General features: G+C 41.3%; 1 protein-coding gene across 4 annotated transcripts in view; it reads right to left on the bottom strand.

Moving 5' to 3' along the window:
* stim2 (stromal interaction molecule 2) overlaps positions 1–17,724 on the bottom strand; it is a 73,471-nt gene extending 55,747 nt beyond the window's left edge. The window contains exon 1 of one of the 4 annotated variants that reach the window (XM_062982195.1): positions 17,157–17,724. In XM_062982195.1, coding sequence (XP_062838265.1) covers positions 17,157–17,367 — 211 coding nt within the window. In that variant the 5' untranslated portion in view covers positions 17,368–17,724. The remainder of the gene's footprint in view (positions 1–17,156) is intronic. The other 3 variants (XM_062982197.1, XM_062982196.1, XM_008118829.3) reach the window with 3 other exon arrangements.
* Positions 17,725–19,416: the final 1,692 nt, after the last annotated feature.

Below are 19,416 nucleotides of genomic sequence, written 5' to 3'. Positions count from 1 at the left end.
TCTTTAAGAGTTATACTATGCAAACTCATATAAAACATGCAAACACGCTGCAAGTATTTCCAGTTGGCACTTCAGCATGTAAAACAACAGCTACATAAGCAAAGTGTTGCTCATCACAGACATTTCTAGAACATAAGAATATCCCTGCGGGATCAGATCAAAGACACAGCTAGTCCAACATCCTGCTTCCTTCATGTGGCCAAAATGTGGCAGTGATTTCTGAAATTATGCCTGGCATGAAACAACTACATTGGTGAGATCCTTTTCTCCTTCTTCCATAATACCAACAGTCTAGGTGACCCAATGCAAATGACCGGCATGCTGTAGATCAGGGACACATGTACTCAGAAGCTGTAAACAGACTCCCAAGGCCATACTGCAGAAAGCCTGCTTGCGTTCAAAGGACTGATATGACCGTTATTGTTATTTATTCCTTTATGTCACACCTTTTTGAGATAGATTTGTGGTTTGAGCTTTGGACTACAACTATGGAGACCTGCATTTGAATCCTTGCTTGGTCATGGAAACCTGTTGGGTGACCTTTGTCAAGTTACATTCCCTCAGATTTAGAGGAAAAGAAAGTCAAAGCCCCTCAGAAAAATCTTACTGGGATTCTAGGACAATCAGAAAAAATAAATCAAATATAGTTAAAAGCCGTATTTGCTGTGACAAAACAGGAAATCTGATTAAATCAAACATGTCCTGCTTGTTTTAATTATAGTTAGTGTTTTATCACCAAACTTTAGCTGAACAGCCACAGCAGAAGTAAAAAATGGGCCCATAGATCCATCCTTGGTATAGATCTAGAACAGCGAGCATATACATATATACATACACACACACACACACACTGGGGGGTGGGCAGAGGTTGGGATGGATGGGGGAATACAGCACATTCAAAGCAAGATATGAAGCCAAAGGGGTCATAATGATCATAATGGATTCTCCATGTCCAGAGGCAGTATGCCACTAGAAACTAGTTGGTGGGAGTTGAAAACAATGGACAGCTATTGCATGCATATCTGAAACATCCTAGAGTTTGCTCCTTTCAAAAACAGCCTACTGAACTAGATGGGGGTGAAGCTTGACTAAGCAGGAATGTTCTTACGTGTTCTTTTAAATGGGGACAGTAGTGAAGTACCAATTTGAAATATTTGCATAAAGTTGATATTGTTCCATATTATATTATAAATCCCCTGAAATAAATACAAACATATCAACCTACATAATGTAATTGAAACTATTTTTGTAAAGGAACAGAGAATAGATAATATAATAAAATGTCATCAAAATAGTTTGTGGTAGTAGGAGTGAATTTCCTGTTCTAGAAGAAACTTTGGCGAAGATAAATAGCCTCAAAAGCCAGATAACAGCTGTTAAAAATAGGAACAAAAACGACTGACAAGTTTCTCTTATGAAATCAGGTACAACTAACTGAGAAAGGGTTCATCAAATTGTAGGAGCAATAATTTTGTTTTTGTCAAAGCCTGCTTTTATGTGGGCTCAGAAGAACAGTATGCAATGCACTTAATGGCTGGGTGAAATATATTCCACTAAAATTGTTCTTTATACAAGCTTAACAAAAGCCCTTTTTATTTTTAAGAATACTAGATTACAAAAAGTAATCATATTAGATGGGAAATGAAGCATGAGGTCCCTGATCTGTGGCTGAATGTAAAACACCCTAGTTTTAGCTATGCTTGAAGGATGATAATTTATTTCAAAATGTTTACCTTATACTTTTTATAAACCACTAAAACATGTAAGAGAGTCCTCTTTATTATGAGAAAAAGGCTAAGCAAACAATTTATAATTTGAGCGTATACAATTTGGATGCCCGCAAACCTATATAAGGAAACAACATTTCTAGAAACAAACCAGTGGCAAGTGATTTTCCTAGAGTTTAAACTACAGTGAAATCATATGCATGAAATTTACTTTAAAATGTTTAAAAAGAATATGTATTGCTACTGCAGCGGCTAGATAATTAATATTGAATCTCTAACTTCACTCATGAACAAAAAGTGATGAACAAAATGATGAACAAAAAGTGTGCTATACCTACCTAAAAAGAGGGGGGGGGATAATTAGAGCAAGCCAAATGTCTGTACTGAGGTGGTTTATGAACCTTGTCCTGCACAGCTATGAATTTTGTATTGTAGAAATAAAATTGAATGCTTTGCAATACAATTCAAAGTGGAGCAAAACAGAACTGGACTAACAGGCGGTTCTTAAACATGTGTTCAAGATAAATTAATATTCCTTCAAAGCAATTCATTATCTGTTAAATAACAAGGACATGAAAATTCATTATTTCTATGGATCTATAAGGCTGCAGTAATCAGCATTTCTAATTCAACTCAATAATTCTTGTATTCTATTAACTGTAGCTGCTCCCTTCAGAAAGCATGCTAACAAAAAGAAACCAGACAGAAGCACTGAACATAAACTCAAAAGTTAAAACATCACAATCAATTTATGGCACATGATGAAATGAGACTAAAAAGAAAGAAAGGAGCTTAAACCCTTCCTCATTTAGAAAAAAATAAATAAAAATAACTTAATATGTTACTCTGAAACAGGGATTCCTAAACTCTAGTCCTCCATGTGTTTTGGACTTCAATTCCATGAAATCCCTGCTGCCTTGGACAATGATCAGGGTGTTTATAAGCTGAAGTTCAAAATATCTGGAAAACCAGTTATGGAAATATTGCTTTAAAGTATGGATTCTCATTTACCCAATTGGGTGATTCTGCAACATCTGAAAAGTACCTGTCTGTCTGAACATATATGGCAACTGCTCTTATAACATTCTTAGCTGATCAAAGATCCCAGAAGCATGATCATCAGTGGCTGATATCCCAATGCCTAGATTGGGACAAGGCTTCTCTTTAACAAATCTACATGGAAGCACTAGTGGTCGTTAGTGAGACTGCAAATTCATTCTAGATTGTAGTCTGAAGTTTTGAAAACCCATCCAAGGTACTGAACCTTTTTTGAGAAATAAATTATCATCCTTCAAGCTCTTTTCAACTGATCCAAGATGGGACACATGGGTGCTCTCCTTTTGCAGCCATCCATCAATACTGCTTGATCTCAAAACTGTGTGTGTACCCAAAAACGGAGAGCTCTTGGCAAATTTTACCAATTCAAATGTGCACAGAATGCCAAAAAGTTTCTACTTTGTATCCTTTCTGCTACATTTCTGAAGTTCTCGTTACTATGGAAATGATAGAAACAGGCATGAACATTCCCAACTGAAAACAATTGGCTCTTACATAATGTCCAAAACACATATTTTTGACATGGAGTAATTTGTGGGCTCAAGTTTCTTATGTTTACTACATTCAAAATAATATGCTTTATTGTCAGTGGTTGATGCAAATGCAGTCACCTTGCAATTATTACAATTAAAAAGTATATAACAGTTATGTAATGAATTTACAATTGTAGGTGTCTCATAGCTTGGTTTCCACAGCAACCAACACTCCAGAATGATAACTGAATTTAAAGAGAATGAGCTACAAACCATTATATAACTGATGGAATCTTGTCATCAGCACTGACAGATATGGAACAGTTATCTCCCTAACTTTTCACTTTGGCATAACATATCATTAACAGTTCCCAATCAACAGACCCATTTGCTCCAAGTTATTAGTCTTAAGATCCTAAGAATAATGCACACAAAAAATATATAATTACATTCTGGTTTTTTTCTTCTTCTTACTTAAAAATGTACTGATTATTGCTGTACATTCTAATTTTTATATCTGCTATCATTACACTAAGATTACTCCAAGAACAGTTTTCAATAATAGTGATACTCCCCTATAACTTAACAAGTGCAATCCACAGGTATGCATGACGTACCCTTCCAAGGATGGAAAGCTGCCTCTTTTCAACTATGTCATGTTGCTCTTGTAAATTCACTCAAGGTCCTCAAGGCCCTGAGAGTAAAGGCACTCAAAAGATGCAACTGGTGATGCCAGGATCTCTGTTCCTTAGGAAGGAAATTAGGCATTTTAATAAGCTAGCAGCCATGTGTTCCTATCTTCCTATTAGTCTTTGAAGTGCAATTTTTTCATAAGGGAGTAAAATGAATGTAGCCTACAGAGGACAAGATGGTGGCAAAATTGAACTTCAGGCACACCAACTTGCTCATTCCTGGTCAAGTTAAATTATGGAGCAGTAGACATCTACTACTGACAAAGAAACCACAGTCACTGATAGGTCCCACTTCTACTACATAGATCCCCTAAATTATAGAAGTATCCAGTATCAATGATCAAGAAAAGAGAGGATGATAATACAAGCCAGATATTAATTTTACCTACAGTTCTGTCTATGCATGTGCCCTCAGGCAGCATGTCAATTAAAGGCAAAGCCCATGAATTTCATAGGGTTTTCTTAGGTAAGGAATATTCAAAGTGGTACTGGCAATGCCTTCCTTTGAAAAATAGGATCTGGGATTTGTTAGCAGTCTTCCATCTAAGTACTAACCAGAGCTGATCCTGCTAAGCTTCTACGATATGGTACCTTTACTAAACTTAATCCCCAGATTTGCTCATGTACACACCATCCTCACTCCCTTTGCTCTCTGTCTTCTCAGAAACAAGGCAAGAAATAGACATGACAGATACATAAAGCCAGATCTTTTTTTTTCTTTTTCCTTTTTGCAGAAATGGGGATCGGCTATTACTTATTTGCTCCAAAATGTAATAATAATAATAATAACAACAACAACAACAACAACAACAACTTTATTTTTGTACTCCACCTCCATCACCCTGCAGAAACTCAGGGCAGCGAACATGGGGCCAAGCCCAGATAACCACAATAAAACAGGATAAAATACATACAAAATAAAACAAAAAATTTAAACAGAATAAAACATCATTTTGAACAATAATGTAGTAATTAAATAAAAACCGCCATATAAAAGCAAAGCAGCAATTTAAAGTGATAAGAAAACTAGAGATATGAAACATGTATCATTAACAAATCTATTTGTCTACAGCAGGGGTCCCCAAACTAAGGCCCGGGGGCCGGATGCGGCCCTCCAAGGTCATTTACCTGGCCCCCGCCCTCAGTTTTATAATATAATATTTTAATATCATTTTAAATAATATAATACATTGTATATACATATAATACTGATAATAATATTATAATGTTATACAATATAATACTAATAATGCCATATAATAATATTAATTATATGATATATATTACATATAATATTACAGTATAGTGGTATAGTTCAATATAGTAATATATAATGCTAATATTGTGCTATGCTAATAATAAAATATATTGTATGTACATACAGCCGCTCTGAGTCCCCTTCGGGGCGAGAAGGGCTATAAATGTAATAAATAAATGTAGTAAATGAATAAATAAATAATTGTAGACTTTCGGATGATGCGTGCAGATCCCAGCAGGGTGGCCTTTTGCAGTTGGCAGATCGTAATTTTGTCAATGTCTATTGTTTCCAAATGCCGGCTGAGATTTTTTGGCATGGCACCCAGTGTGCCCATCACCACCGGGACCACCTGCACTGGTTTCTGCCAGAGTCTTTGAAGTTCAATCTTGAGGTCCTGATAGCGGCTGAGTTTTTCCTGTTGTTTTTCATCAATGCGACTGTCACCTGGAATGGCGACATCAATGATCCAAACCTTTTTCTTCTCCACAACTGTGATGTCTGGTGTGTTTGTTCCAGAACTTTGTCAGTCTGGATTCGGAAGTCCCACAGTATCTTTGCGTGCTCATTTTCCAATACTTTTGCAGGTTTGTGATCCCACCAATTCTTTGCTGCTGGGAGGTGGTACTTGAGGCATAAGTTCCAATGAATCATTTGGGCCACATAGTTGTGCCTCTGTTTGTAGTCTGTCTGTGTGATTTTCTTATAGCAGCTGAGGATGTGATCCATGGTTTCATCGATTTCCTTGCACAGTCTGCATTTTGGGTCATCAGCTGATTTTTCGATCTTGGCCTTGATTGCCTTTGTCCTGATGTCTTGCTCCTGGGCTGCAAGGATCAGGCCTTCTGTCTCCTTCTTCAGGGTCCCATTCGTGAGCCAGAGCCAGGTCTTCTCCTTCTCAGCTTTTCCTTCAATTTTGTCAAGGAACTTTCCATGCAATGTTTTGTTGTGCCAGCGGTCAGCTCTAGTTTGTAGTGCGGTTTTCTTGTACTGGTTTTTTGTCTGCTGTGCTTTGAGGAGTTTCTGATTTTTGACTTCAATCAAAGCAGGTTCTTCACTTTGCTTGACATCTTCTGCCAGGGCATGTTCTTCTTTGACTGCTTGTTTTACTTGCAAGAGTCCTCTGCCCCCTGATCTTCTAGACAGATACAGCCGGTCAACATCACTGCAAGGGTGCAGTGAGTGATGAATGGTCATGAGTTTTCTTGTTTTTCTGTCCAAACTGTCCAGTTATTATTATTATTATTATTATTATTATTATTATTATTATTATTATTATTATTATTATTATTGACACAAAGACACAGTATAACACAGCAAACGAGATATATATGCTGGATTTCGTATCACAAATCACAAGTTCCCAAGCGTTTAGAGCTGTGTGATGCATTATTATTATCATTATTAACAACATTGAGGCTGGGTGGCCATCTGTCAGGGGTGCTTTGCTTGTGCTTTTGGTGCACAAAGGTAGAAGAGGGTTGGACTCAATGGTCTAAGGGGTATCTTCCAACCCTCTTTATTATTTTTATTATGATTATGATTAACATTGAGGCTGTATTTGTTCCTTTTTGGTTTTTTTTTTAACTTCAAAGTAAGAGATTTGCAGTGTACATAGGAATTTGTTTATAGGGGGTTTTTTTTTCAACTATAATCCAGCCCTACAAAGGTCGGAGGGACCGTGAACTGGCCCCCTGTTTAAAAAGTTTGGGGACCCCTGGTCTACAGTATCATGATACAGATTCCTAGATGCAGATCCCAAGAGCTGGATCAGATCTTTTTAATGTTTTTGGAATTGAGTTGGTATCTTTCTTTAGCCTGTGCTTTTTGTACTATCTAGACTGATGGAAATTTCTGGAGAATTCAAAAGGCTGTAGTATCTTGTTAGCATTTTGATTAGTTCCAATTTCTTGAAGTGTTTTAGTTATTAAGACTAAAGAATGGACATGTTGAGACTTAACTTGAAGAGGGGAGAATTTATATTTTCTTTGCCTATAGAAAAGAATTAAACAATTTTATTGTCATTTTACATTGCACAACAAATTTAAATACTTTCCTCAGCACACATAACAGAAACAACACACCCATCCCCTATTCTCCAACTGCCACCGCACAGCCCCCAATGCCACACCAATGCAAAACCATGGAGTTCAAAGTAGTTAAAGCACTAGGATAAAAGTTATTTCTCAGTCTATTTTTCCTTGTCTTTCTCATCCTGTACCATCTTATATTTTGTTTTATGCTGGAACATGACATAACTTTTGATTTAATTATATTTTGATTTATGCTGAAACATATCATAACTTTTTGGAACACAGAAGTATTCCAAGGAAAAATAGTCTCCCTCCCTAACTAAACCACTTTGGGTAAGATTTTGCAAGAACCTTAACTAAACAAAACAGAGATGTCGACAATTATTCACTGAACACTGTTTTGCATGTGATGATATCTTCACCCAAGATAGCATGGAGAAAAATTTGATTATAATTTCCATTCCCAAATTCATCACTGAGAGCTCCTCACATACGTATTTCAAAATAATGTACTATGTGTATGCTTATATCCATTTACTTCAAACAGGAATCTTGAACAACGGCAATCTACCATTCTCTTCACAAACTCATATCATATGTTGCATATTATCTAACAATACAAATTACACGGATACATCACAAAAGAACACATACAGTCAGACTTTCAAATAATTGTAAACCATTTTATCATTAGCTCACTTAGATAAAAGTAGTAAACACAGAAGATCTGCATCTACAGGAAGCCATGATTTGTATCACAGAAACAAAAAAAAAGCTACATCAACCTTTGGCACACAATTAATAATAATAATAATAATAAAAACTTTATTTATACCCCGCCACCATCTCCCCAACGGGGACTCGGGGCGGCTTACATGGGGCCATGCCCAAAACAATACAATGTAAACAGCATATAAAAGAACAGCACATCACAATACAATAAGCAATACAATAAATAATAATATCCATTACAAAATAAAACAAGGAGACAATGAAAACAAGGGCAGACCACATGAACATTAAGTTAAAACTCGGGGTGAGAAAGACATAAAAATAAAAACCACAGCAAACAGGGTCATAAGGGAGTGGGGTATTCTGGAGGATAGATATTAGAGGGAGCAACGGAAAAGAAATATAAAATGGTTACTCTCCAAAAGCACAGCGAAAGAGCCATGTTTTCAAGTCTTTCTTGAAGGCTGCTAGTGTGGGGGCTTGCCTAATCTCAGCGGGCAGAGAATTCCACAATCGGGGGGCCACAGCAGAAAAGGCCCTCTCCCTTGTTCCCACAAGGCGGGTCTGGGATATCGGGAGTGGGGACAGGAAAGCTTCCCCTGATGAACGAAGGGATCGGGTAGGCTTGTGATAGGAGATACAGTCACGAAGGTAGGTGGGTCCCAAACCGTTTAGGGCTTTATATGTGATGGTATACACCTTGAATTGGGACCGGAAAATAAAAGGCAGCCAGTGGAGCTCCTTGAACAGGGGAGTAGATCTCTCCCTGTAACTCGCCCCTGTAATTAACCTGGCAGCCGAGTGCTGGACCAATTGTAGTTTCCGGGCCGTCTTCAAGGGAAGCCCCACGTAGAGCGAATTACAGTTGTTGGGAGACCAGGGCCGAATTGGAGACCACTTCTGCTAGCTGAGACAGAGAGACTGCTGGGTCGCGGGGTGGACGGAACACCAGCAGAATCCCCAAGCTGTCTCGGGCTCCCACCTTCAGGAAGACACACTCAAACCTCGAGGATTGCGGAACGGCGCATCTGATCAGGGCGATGGACTGCCGGAAGATCCCCGTGACTCCTCCTCCCCGCCCCCAAGCCCTGGCCTGCTGATGCACCCCGAAACCCGGTGGACACAACTGGGTGAGATTCACTCCACCCAGCTCGTCCAACCACGTCTCGGTGATGCACGCCAGATCCGCCCCCTCATCCAGGATCAAATCCTGAATGACAGCTGTCTTACCGTTGACGGATCTGGCGTTCAAAAGCAGAACCTTAAGACCGGGGGGTCTGTCCTGGAGACTACCACACCTATTCCTCTCCAGGGTCGCAAGAACTCTGTTGCGCTTCTCCCTGGGCAGCAAGTGACCGATCTTCCTCCTCCCCCACACCACCTCGATGGTGCCCCACCCGTGTGAACCCTCTTCCCCCTGGTGGATTGGGTGATTGAGGTTGCCTTCTGAAGGGGTTAGTCAGCTGTCCAAAGATGGAGAGCCTCCAAATGTATTTGTTTGTCTAGGGAAAGAGCCCATCTCCACTGGTAGGAGAGAAAAGGAGTCATCTGACATGGAGTCATCTGACATGGAAAGGGGACTGAACAAGGGTAGCGTTTGTGGGCAGGATTGGGAGTTGAAGCAGGCAGGACTTGAAATTGGGGAGGGAGTCTCAAAATGGAACTCTGAGAAGGGGGCCAACACCTTCTACCAAGTCACCAAAAGAAAGAATCCAGAACAGACATGGGCAAATTTCATCCTTCCAGGTGTTTTAGATTTCAACTCCCAGAAATCCCAGCCAGCTTATTGGAGGGCCAAAATTTGCCCATGCCTAGTCTAGAATGTATTGCTGGACTGCAAAACTTAAAGTTCTCTGCTAGCAAAGTTGAGGGATAACTGGCAGCAGGCTTGCCCTGTTCACGAATTCCAAATTCCAGTGCCACACCCTCCAACCACTTAATATCATTGGATGATATTGTCAAACAGCCCAAAGAAAAAAGCAAATGCACATCTCCATCCAGGTCAGTTAACTATCATTAAAGCATTTCAAAGTGTTAGATTCAGTACAGAACCATTCTATTTTCAATTCCAGAGTACCATGACAAAGTAACTCTAAAATCCATACATAAAATCCTAGGAAATATGGTATGAATGGCAGGCCACATCATTTCGCCTCCATCCACTTCAAGGTTATGATGTCATTCTAGTTCTCAGGGCTATGGAAGTGGCATTACCCATGAAATGCTTTTCTGCATAGGACACACACATGCAATGACCATGTGGATCTGTATGAGCATTCAATTGCACATTTTAGGGTGTAATCAATTCCACAATACTACCATTCAACACAAGGCAAGAAAAGGCTTGTTTCTTTGTTGCAAAAAGCCTCTGATGGTCAACTACAAAAGGGGAAAGGGCCATCTTTGTACTTTGTTGTTTAGATTTATTGTTCTTTTTAATAATCTTTCTAAACTGATTTTAATTTTATTCCTGCACTGTGACGTTTTCAGTTGTATCCATTTTACCTTTTATAAGCCACCTTGAGTCCCAGACTGGGGGAAAGGCAAGACAATAAGAGTATGTAGCAAAATCAATGCCTAACTCAATATGGAGTTATGCTATGGTCAACATAACATACTTCCAACTAAGAATGTGTAAGGCGGCACTGTTATAGAATATGCATTTTTCCTCAGCCTAATGTTAACCTCTAGCTTACAAATGCCAGTGTGAATGTACATACATACAGTTAACAGTGAAAAACCTATGACCATTTCTCAACAAAACTGCAGATGGTGGGAAATAGAACAAGCATTCCTCTGCTGTTGCTATCAGATCCTACTCCCTCTCTGCCTGTTGCTGCCACTAAATATTTGCACAAGACTGAACAAGGGAAACAACCGATGACAGCTGGTCACTATCATGCCAGAATGGCTGTGAGTACCCTCCATGTTTCTGTCTGAACTTTCCAAATTATCCAAAATGCACAACACTATCCCAAAATTGTGTACAGAGCCTTGGATAGCTCCTTTAAATCTCAATGTGGAGCAGATAATATGCTATACTGATTTTTAAAAGCTATCAATTCAGACTGGAAGTAACCTTGCACAATATCAGTACAGCAATATCAACAGCACCACATACCTGTGTGCTGCAGCTGAAAGGTACTGTGGAGACAAAACATAGCTGGAGCAGGTAAGATCTTAAACCCTGGCAACAATTCTCTTTTCTTTGCAGACTGAATTCTTCTTCCAAGCACATTTAGAACTAATATTAGGCTGTCAGAAGAATACAAGGAAACCTGGATTATGATAAATAATGCTTTCTCGAACAATAGGTACCTACATGGCCAGGCAAAGCAAAGTACAGTCCTGCATTGTTGATGATGTATTAACATGCTGTTGATGTCACACTACTGGCCCAAGAGGATAGAAACTGAGGCAAAGGAGAAGGGAAATAAAGGAAAGGAAGCACTTTTTCACATTTAAAGTACTCTCGCTGACCAGATTATGTGTCTGCATGCCAATTATGCGCACAAGCATCACTGGATAGCTGGAAGATGGTTTACATTTCCTCCAGAATATAAGCTTCCAGCATTTAAGAAGTAGGGGGGAGGGGGTGTCAAAGTAAACTCCTCCAGCCTTTCTTGATCTCTTACTGTGACAGCTCTTATAAACCATAAGATAACATAGCATCCACAGAAACCTTGGAGCCCCCGGTGGAGCAGTGGGTTAAAGCCTTGTGACTTGGGCTGCTGATCTGAAAGCTGCCAGGTTCGAATCCCACCTGGGGAGAGCGCGGATGAGCTCCCTCTATCAGCTCCAGCTCCATGCGGGGACATGAGAGAAGCCTCCCACAAGGATGGTAAAACATCAAAACATCTGGGGGTCCCCTGGGCAACGTCCTTGCAGACGGCCAATTCTCTCACTCCAGAAACGACTTGCAGTTTCTCAAGTCACTCCTGACACACACAAAAATCCACAGAAACAGCAACAATGTTCCCTCCGAATAGCCAGGACAGAAAGCAATGGCAACAATGTCTCCTCCAAGGTACACAATATATTTTCTGACTCTCTTCTCAATCTGCTGCAAGTTATTTTTGATTCCGGTCTGCACCTGAAAGGTTTCTGTAGTATGATTCTGACCTGAGCTTACAAGTCCCACACCATTGTAAAATCACAGCACGGGGCCTGACCAACAGTGAGTCTCATCAAAAGGAGGTCAAGTACTGCACTGAAACATAGATTCAGATAAGATGGGGCCACCAATATTTTTTAAACTGTCCCTAGGATGTGAACATGTTAATTTGTTTCAGGAAATACTTTTACTTACCGAATATTTATATTTGTACACACATATGTGCACAGATTCAGTATCTCCTCAAATTGTTCATTCTGATGTGTGTCTTACTTGCACACATCCCTCTGCTTTACAGTCTACTCCTACTTCATAGTAAGCTCCAGAGCCTTCAGTGGGACTGACTCAAAGACAATGGTTCACACTCAAATCCTCCTTCACTTTGACGAGAAAAGGGACAAGGTCTAGGTTTCCTCCAGCATCCCAATGAGGGAACCTGCTGAGAGTCCCTGATCCTTGATTGTCCCTTAAATATTGGATGTGGGAAGTGGTTGCAGTGTGCACCTATTGATCATAATAAAACATTGCAATGAAATGCTCAGAATCTGAGTTGCCAGAAGCAACAACAAAGGATTTTTACCCAAACCAATGACCCTATCCTAATTTTGCAGTTAGCCACAGCACCTTTGCATATCACATTCCTCTACCTCATATCACGGTAAAACAAAAACACTACAACTATATGTATGTTTGCATGATCCCAAAGGGCAAAGAATGGTTCCTATACAAAAATAACAAAAAGATCACCACCTCTTGGTGCAAGATCAAAGCCGAGTCCAAAACTGTCATGCATTTTTTAAAACCACCAAAAAAGCAGGTTAAAGGGAAAGAATCAGACTACAATCTTTTTCATCCCAGATTTAACCTGTTATGAGAAAGAAATGTGGGCTTGACATGAGGGTCAGTGACTGTCATGTGCCACCACTGGGTCCTCATAATTGGCCCTACTGATAAACCAGAATATTTCAAGATTTACATAGTCTTGCTTTCCAAGCTTTCTCTTTTTTTAAAAAAAAGTCTCCAGGGTAAAATATCAGAACAAAGGAAATATGCAGACAGTATTCCTCCAATTCATTTTACTTTTCTGACTTTTAGGTTTTTAGTCACTTATGACTGGCATTTAATAAAGCAGAGTTGACCATAAAGACAAAGAGATTAGCATGACACACCCACTGGCTGAACAACTAACTTATTTATTCATTTTTAACCTGCTCAGGCCAGGGAAAGAGTGGTATTTCCTAATAGAGAGCACCAGAAAAACCAATTCAGCAATCCAAGATTTTGAACTGAGAAAGTAGTGTGTTTATGCCAAGGAAGCAGCAAAACCAGAAGTTACTGATCTTCTAATAACTCTGATCTTGTTGCATACCCAATGATGAGAGTTTTTTCTCCAAGTTTGTATGTAGACAAAATTCATCACTATTAGGTCTTAATGCAGGAATCACAGCTGCAGCTGAGGCAGCATGAGTTCTGCCGGCTGTGCAAAGTAGTCCATGTTCGTATATCCATTTTCCTAGTGCAGAGGTGCAGTGCAGTCAAGTATGACAACTCCATAGTGTAATCCAACATCATAATCAAGACCTTGGCGTGCTGGATGTAGGTGGCCATTTTCTCATTGTTTGAGTGTATACATTTGTTGATCGGCATCTTTAAAGTTGTAAATCTTAACTCTGTTTTAACTGTTTGGATATCAGTTGCATTGACTATGTCCAGCTGATGCTGTTTAAACTTATATTTTCTAGTTTACCAGCAAGCTTGAAGTGGGAACTCACTGTCAGCAGAGGACTATAATAAGAGTGGCAGAACAAACATGTTGAAGGGTGGGGTATGGAGGAGTAAAATAACTGTTTGAGTTTCTTAACATACCAATTCCTAGTTAAATATATTTAATGATGAATATGTACCTTCTTACACTAAATGCATGCAGGCGCCCAGGGCTATAAATTCAGTTACTGAGTTTCATCATGTTCATTAATCTTCCATCAGAGCAATCTACGTTTCATCTTCCTATTTGCAGAAACAAGAATGGTGAGTCTCTTTCCTGGGGAAAAAAATCCCCTGACTTACAGCATGCCTTCCTGTTGATAATATTTTATCAGCCTTTCATGGGACTGTTTACTTTATTCCAACTTCCTTCTCTCTGCTTAAAATTTCCCTAATGTGCTAAACAGTGTCTTTTGCTGTTATGTACAGCACAAAATCCAGAAAGAGATAAATGACCAAAACAGTTATGACTGTCTCAATGGCAGTTGGAAGCCTCCTCAATGAAACACAACTATAAAATACACAAAGATATGGTGAATACACCACATCTTTTCTCCCCAATAATAAAAAAAACCTTTGGACACTTTTATGCAAACTTCCTGCAGGCTAATGGTGAATCGGAAGTATGGGATTGCCAAGGAAGCCAAATAAACTGGCCTCTATTCCGCATTGCTGCTGCTCTTTTAGAACAGTAATTCAAACACACACCAAGTGCCCAGTCCAGTTGTCATTTGTTTCTTCTGCAAGAATAATCAGTGGCAGGAAGAGCAGTGACAGTTTCCTCTGGATGGGGAGGGTGGAGAATATGTGGGATGTTTGAAAACACAAAGGAGAAAATAGTGCATAAAGCACTTTGCTAATTGAAAATTAGAACTAAAGCTGGTTCATGTAATGCTGAATGCAGATTCGGCTCCTCCTGCTCCAGTCAATAAACATGCACTGAAAGGACACAATGCTGTCTACCTTTTGGCATATAGACTTTAGTATGTCGCCTGCAGCATGTAAGGATGCCGTGTGGATGTAACAAGAAACCTCTGAGTCTATGTGAAACAAGCAATAAATCGTATCTTTTTAAAAATATCCCTGAAAGGTTTTCTTGATATATGCTGCATCCCCACACATGATTACACATGATTACAATTTATGTATGTGTCCATATCTCTTATAAGGGGTTCCTTTAACCTCTGGTTGCAAACAAAACTGAATTACTGTGTCACAAAATTATGCATGTCTAAAAAGTGTGTTATCAACATGAAATGTTTCAGAAGCTGTGGAAAACAGAATAACTCCGATGTAAAGAGCATTAACTCAAGGCATTCTGGTGTCTATCATGTACAGGTATTAAGGTGCAGGCAACCAATTTCCTCCATGTACCCTAAAAACAAATTTCCATATATTTCTGCTACATTTCTATATCTGCTATAATGTATTTTAATAGTTTTAACTGTTTCATGTGCTGTTTTTATATTGGTTTGTATGGGCATCTAATTGTTGCCACTGTTGTAAGCCGCCCTGAGTCCCTTCGGGTGAGAAGGGTGGGATATAAATGTGAGAAATAAATAAATAAATAAATTTCTGAAACTAAACTGCATGCCACCTTGAGTCCCCACAAGGAGAAAGGCGAGGTATAAATGAAGTTGGTACTATATTTCTTCAATTCTAAGATGCCACTGATTGTAAGACGCACTCTCATTTCAGTACCAACAACAAAATTACATAAGATACACCTGCAATTCTGAGACGCACCCCATTTTTAGAGACTTTTGTATAGGGGGGAAAGTGTGACTTAGAATGGAAGAAATATAATAATAACAATAATAATGTTATTAATAAAGCACAAGGATTTTGGATGAATGGATTTTAACCATGTTTTATATTTTTATATATTTTTAATTGTTTTAATTGGATTTTCATTGCTATGTTTTAATTATGTGTAGGCATCGAATTGTTGCGCCGCCCTGAGTCCCTTCGGGTGAGAAGGGCGGGATATAAATGTTGGAAATGAATAAATAAATAATGATGTGTCCTGAAATGTCTAAAAAGTGGATCACCAACATGAAATGCGTGGAAAGCTCAGATAGACACCAACAGGATGTGCAGAATATTGACCAACCAAATTGTCAAGTGCTACTCATTGGATGAAATGCCACCAACTGTTTTCATTTAGACTTCATTTTAGCAAGTGCCTTCCCATCTTTCACGCACATCACACCTTGGAGGAGGAAGGAAAGAAGGAAAGAAGGGAGGAAGAACAGAAGGGGGAAAGAAGGGAGTAAAGAAGGGAGGGAGGACAGAAGGAGGAATGAAGGGAGGGAGGGAGGCCAGAAGGATGATGGAAGAAAGGAAGGAAGGAAAGGAGGAAGGAAGGGAGGAAGGAAGGGAGGGAGGAAAGACAGAAGAAGGAAGGACGGGAGGACACAAGGAGGAAAGAAGGAAGGAAGGAAGGAAGGAAGGAAGGAAGGAAGGAAGGAAGGAAGGAAGGAAGGAGGGAAGGAAAGAAAGAAGGACAGGAGGGAGGGAGGATAGAGAGAGAAATATGGGAAGGAAAGAAGGAAGGATGAAAGGAAAGAAGTAAAGGAGGAAGGGAGGGAGGAAAGAAAGAAGAAAGGGGGTAAAGAAGGACGGGAGGGAGGAAGGGAGGGAGAGAGGAAGGAAAGAAGGAGAGGGGAAGGAAGGACGGATGGACAGAAAGAAGAAAAGAAGGCCAGAAGGATGGAAATAAATAGGAAGGAAGGAAGGAAGGAAGGAAGGAAGGAAGGAAAGATGGAAGGAAGGAAAGAAGGAAGAAAAAAATTAGGAAGGATAGAAGGAAGGAAGGAAAGAAGAAAAATCAGGAAGAAGGAAGGAAAGAAGGAAGGAAAGATAGAAGGAAGGAAATTAGGAAGGAAGCCTCAGTGCTGCCAAAGAGGACCTCGAAGCAAACACTTCCTGATCCCTCCTTCATCAGATCTCCTCATCCTGGAAGCCCACTGACAGATTCCAGGAAGCGCCAAGAGAGCCTCGCTTGGGCCAGATCTCTCCTCCTGGGACCCATTTCACACCTTACACAGAATCACGGGGCGCAGACACGCTGCGCATCCCGGCTTCGACAGACACGTGTCGGCCCCACGCACCAGCAGGGCGCCCTTCCCCTAGCTTCCCCCGCGTGACGTGGCAGCCAACCCTCGTTGCTTTCTTCGCCCCGCAGCCCATCCCGCGCGCGGCTGAAACCCCGGGTCCCTTCCACACCGCGAAGGGCCTTCTGCGCATGCCCGGAGCCGCGGGGATGCTGCCAACAACCAAGCCCGCCTCGGCTTCCCCGCCTTTTTACCTGTCCCCAGGGGCCTCGAGGAGGAGGACGAAGAGGAGGACGAGGAGGAGGAAGAGAAGGAAGAGAAGGAGGCCGGCGCAGCCCCGCCGACGCCGCCGGCACTGCTGCTTCCCCTTCGGGCCCCGTCTCTGGCCGGCGTGGAGGAAGCGGCGAGGGCGGCGCCCGCCTCAGGCAGCGGCAGGAGCACCAGGAGCACCAGCACGAGCCTCATCTCAAGCTCTGCAAGGGTTTCCCTCAGCGGCGCGAGGAGGGAGCGCGAGCCTCGCCGCTGCTGCTGCTGCTGTTTGCCGCCGACGCCGTTCTGCCGCCTCCGCGCGCCCGCCCCCGAGGCAGAGGCCCCGCCCCCAGATGCCCCCCGCGCGCGCACTGACGACACAGGCGGATGCGGTGGAGAGGCTGCTCTCCTCACCGCCGGCGCGGACCACTGCGCGTGCGCAAGAGGCAGCCACGTCACAGCGATTGGGTCCTCTCCTCTCCTCCTCCTCCTCGTTGCTTCCCAAACGCATGCGCAGTACTCGCAAGCTGCCAGCCTCAAAGAGCCTCGACGAGGGGTCCATTCATTGAAACCGAGTCAATCATGAAGACCTGTCTGCTGGTCCAGAAGCGTCCAGTTTTTCCTCCCATTTCATTGTTTCCCCCCATTTTTGGAATGAGTTCCCCACATTCAATGTGTTTGGGAATCTTCCTCCTCCTCATGCAATGTCTCCCAAAGTCTGATCCCTTCAGGAGTTTTGGACTTCATCTCCCAGAATTCCTGACCGTTCGCCAAGTCAGCTGAGGCTTCTGGGAATTGAAGTCTCGTTCCAAACATTAAAAAACTGGGTTGCTGGGAGTTTTCCTGGCGGTATGGCCATGTTCCAGAAGCATTCTCTCCTGACGTTTCGCCCACATCTATGGCAGGCATCCTCAGAGGTTGTGAGGTCTGTTGGAAACTAGGCGGGGGGGGTGGGTTATATATCTGTGGAATAATGTCCAGGGTGGGAGAAAGAACTCTTGTATGTTTGAGGCAAGTGTGAATGTTGCAATTGATCACCTTGATTACCATTGAATAGCTATTAAGCTTCAAGGTCTGGCTGTGTCCTGCCTGGGGGAATCCTTTGTTGTGAGGTGTTAACTGGCCCTGATAGCAGAGCACTTAATAAACCAACACAGAATATTATTTGAGAACACAGAAATGCTGGGCCACCCTAACAACCACCACGTCAGACTATACAGAGAAGCCATTGAAATCCACAAGGAAGAAACAATGAAAATGAACAAAATCTGGTGACCAGTATTTTAAAATTCTAAAACCAGGACAGTAAATAAAAAACAACGCTCTGAAAACAGGGGAATTCCAGACATGAAACAATCAGGGCCAACTAACACCTCCCACCAATCAGGAATCAGCCAGGCTTTTCAATGCTAATCAAGGTGATCAATTGCAACATTCACACTTGCCTCAAACAGACAAGAGTTTCTCCCACTCTGGACTTTCCACAGAGATATAAACCCCACTTGCCTAGTTTCCAACAGACTTCACAACCTCTGAGGATGCTGCCATAGATGTGGGCAAAATGTCAGGAGAGAATGCTTCTGGAACATGGCCATACAGCCCAAAAACACTCACAGCAACCCATAGTAGTTGTGTTCTTGTGTTTTGTCAATGTCTATTGTTTCCAAATGCCAGCTGAGATCTTTTGGCACGGCACCCAGTGTGCCAATCACCACTGGGACCACCTGCACTGGTTTCTTCCAGAGTCTTTGAAGTTCAGTCTTGAGGTCCTGAGTTTTTCCTGTTGCTTTTCATCAATGCGACTGTAACCTGGAATGGCGACATCAATGATCCAAACCTTTTTCTTTTCTATAACCGTGATGTCTGGTGTATTGTGTTCCAGAACTTTGTCAGTCTGGATTCAGAAGTCCAGACTTCCAAATAATAATAATTATTATTTTCCTTTCACATATTTATGCAAGGCTCCCATATCTCCTCTCAACTTCCTTTTTTAATAATATTAATATAATAATATTTAACTGGAGGAATTGCATGCCCAGTATTGCAGCCAAACTACTCATGAAGGATGGGGATGAGGCCGAAGGCAGTGTCTCCAGGAGCCATTTCTCATATACTGTATTTTTCTCCCATTCCCAAACAAAGTGTTTGCTATGGCACCCTGGGAGAAAGCAATAGTGCCTCACCAAAATCAGCACTCCATAGAATAGACACCATGGAATCAAATTGGTTTAATTGTGCCCATGGTCTCTTCAAATGCCCCCCAAA

The sequence above is a fragment of the Anolis carolinensis genome, chromosome 5, assembly GCF_035594765.1.
Source record: "Anolis carolinensis isolate JA03-04 chromosome 5, rAnoCar3.1.pri, whole genome shotgun sequence".
Taxonomy (NCBI): domain Eukaryota; kingdom Metazoa; phylum Chordata; class Lepidosauria; order Squamata; family Dactyloidae; genus Anolis; species Anolis carolinensis.
Note: the sequence above shows the minus strand (reverse complement) of the source record. Positions and strands in the feature narration are given on the sequence as shown.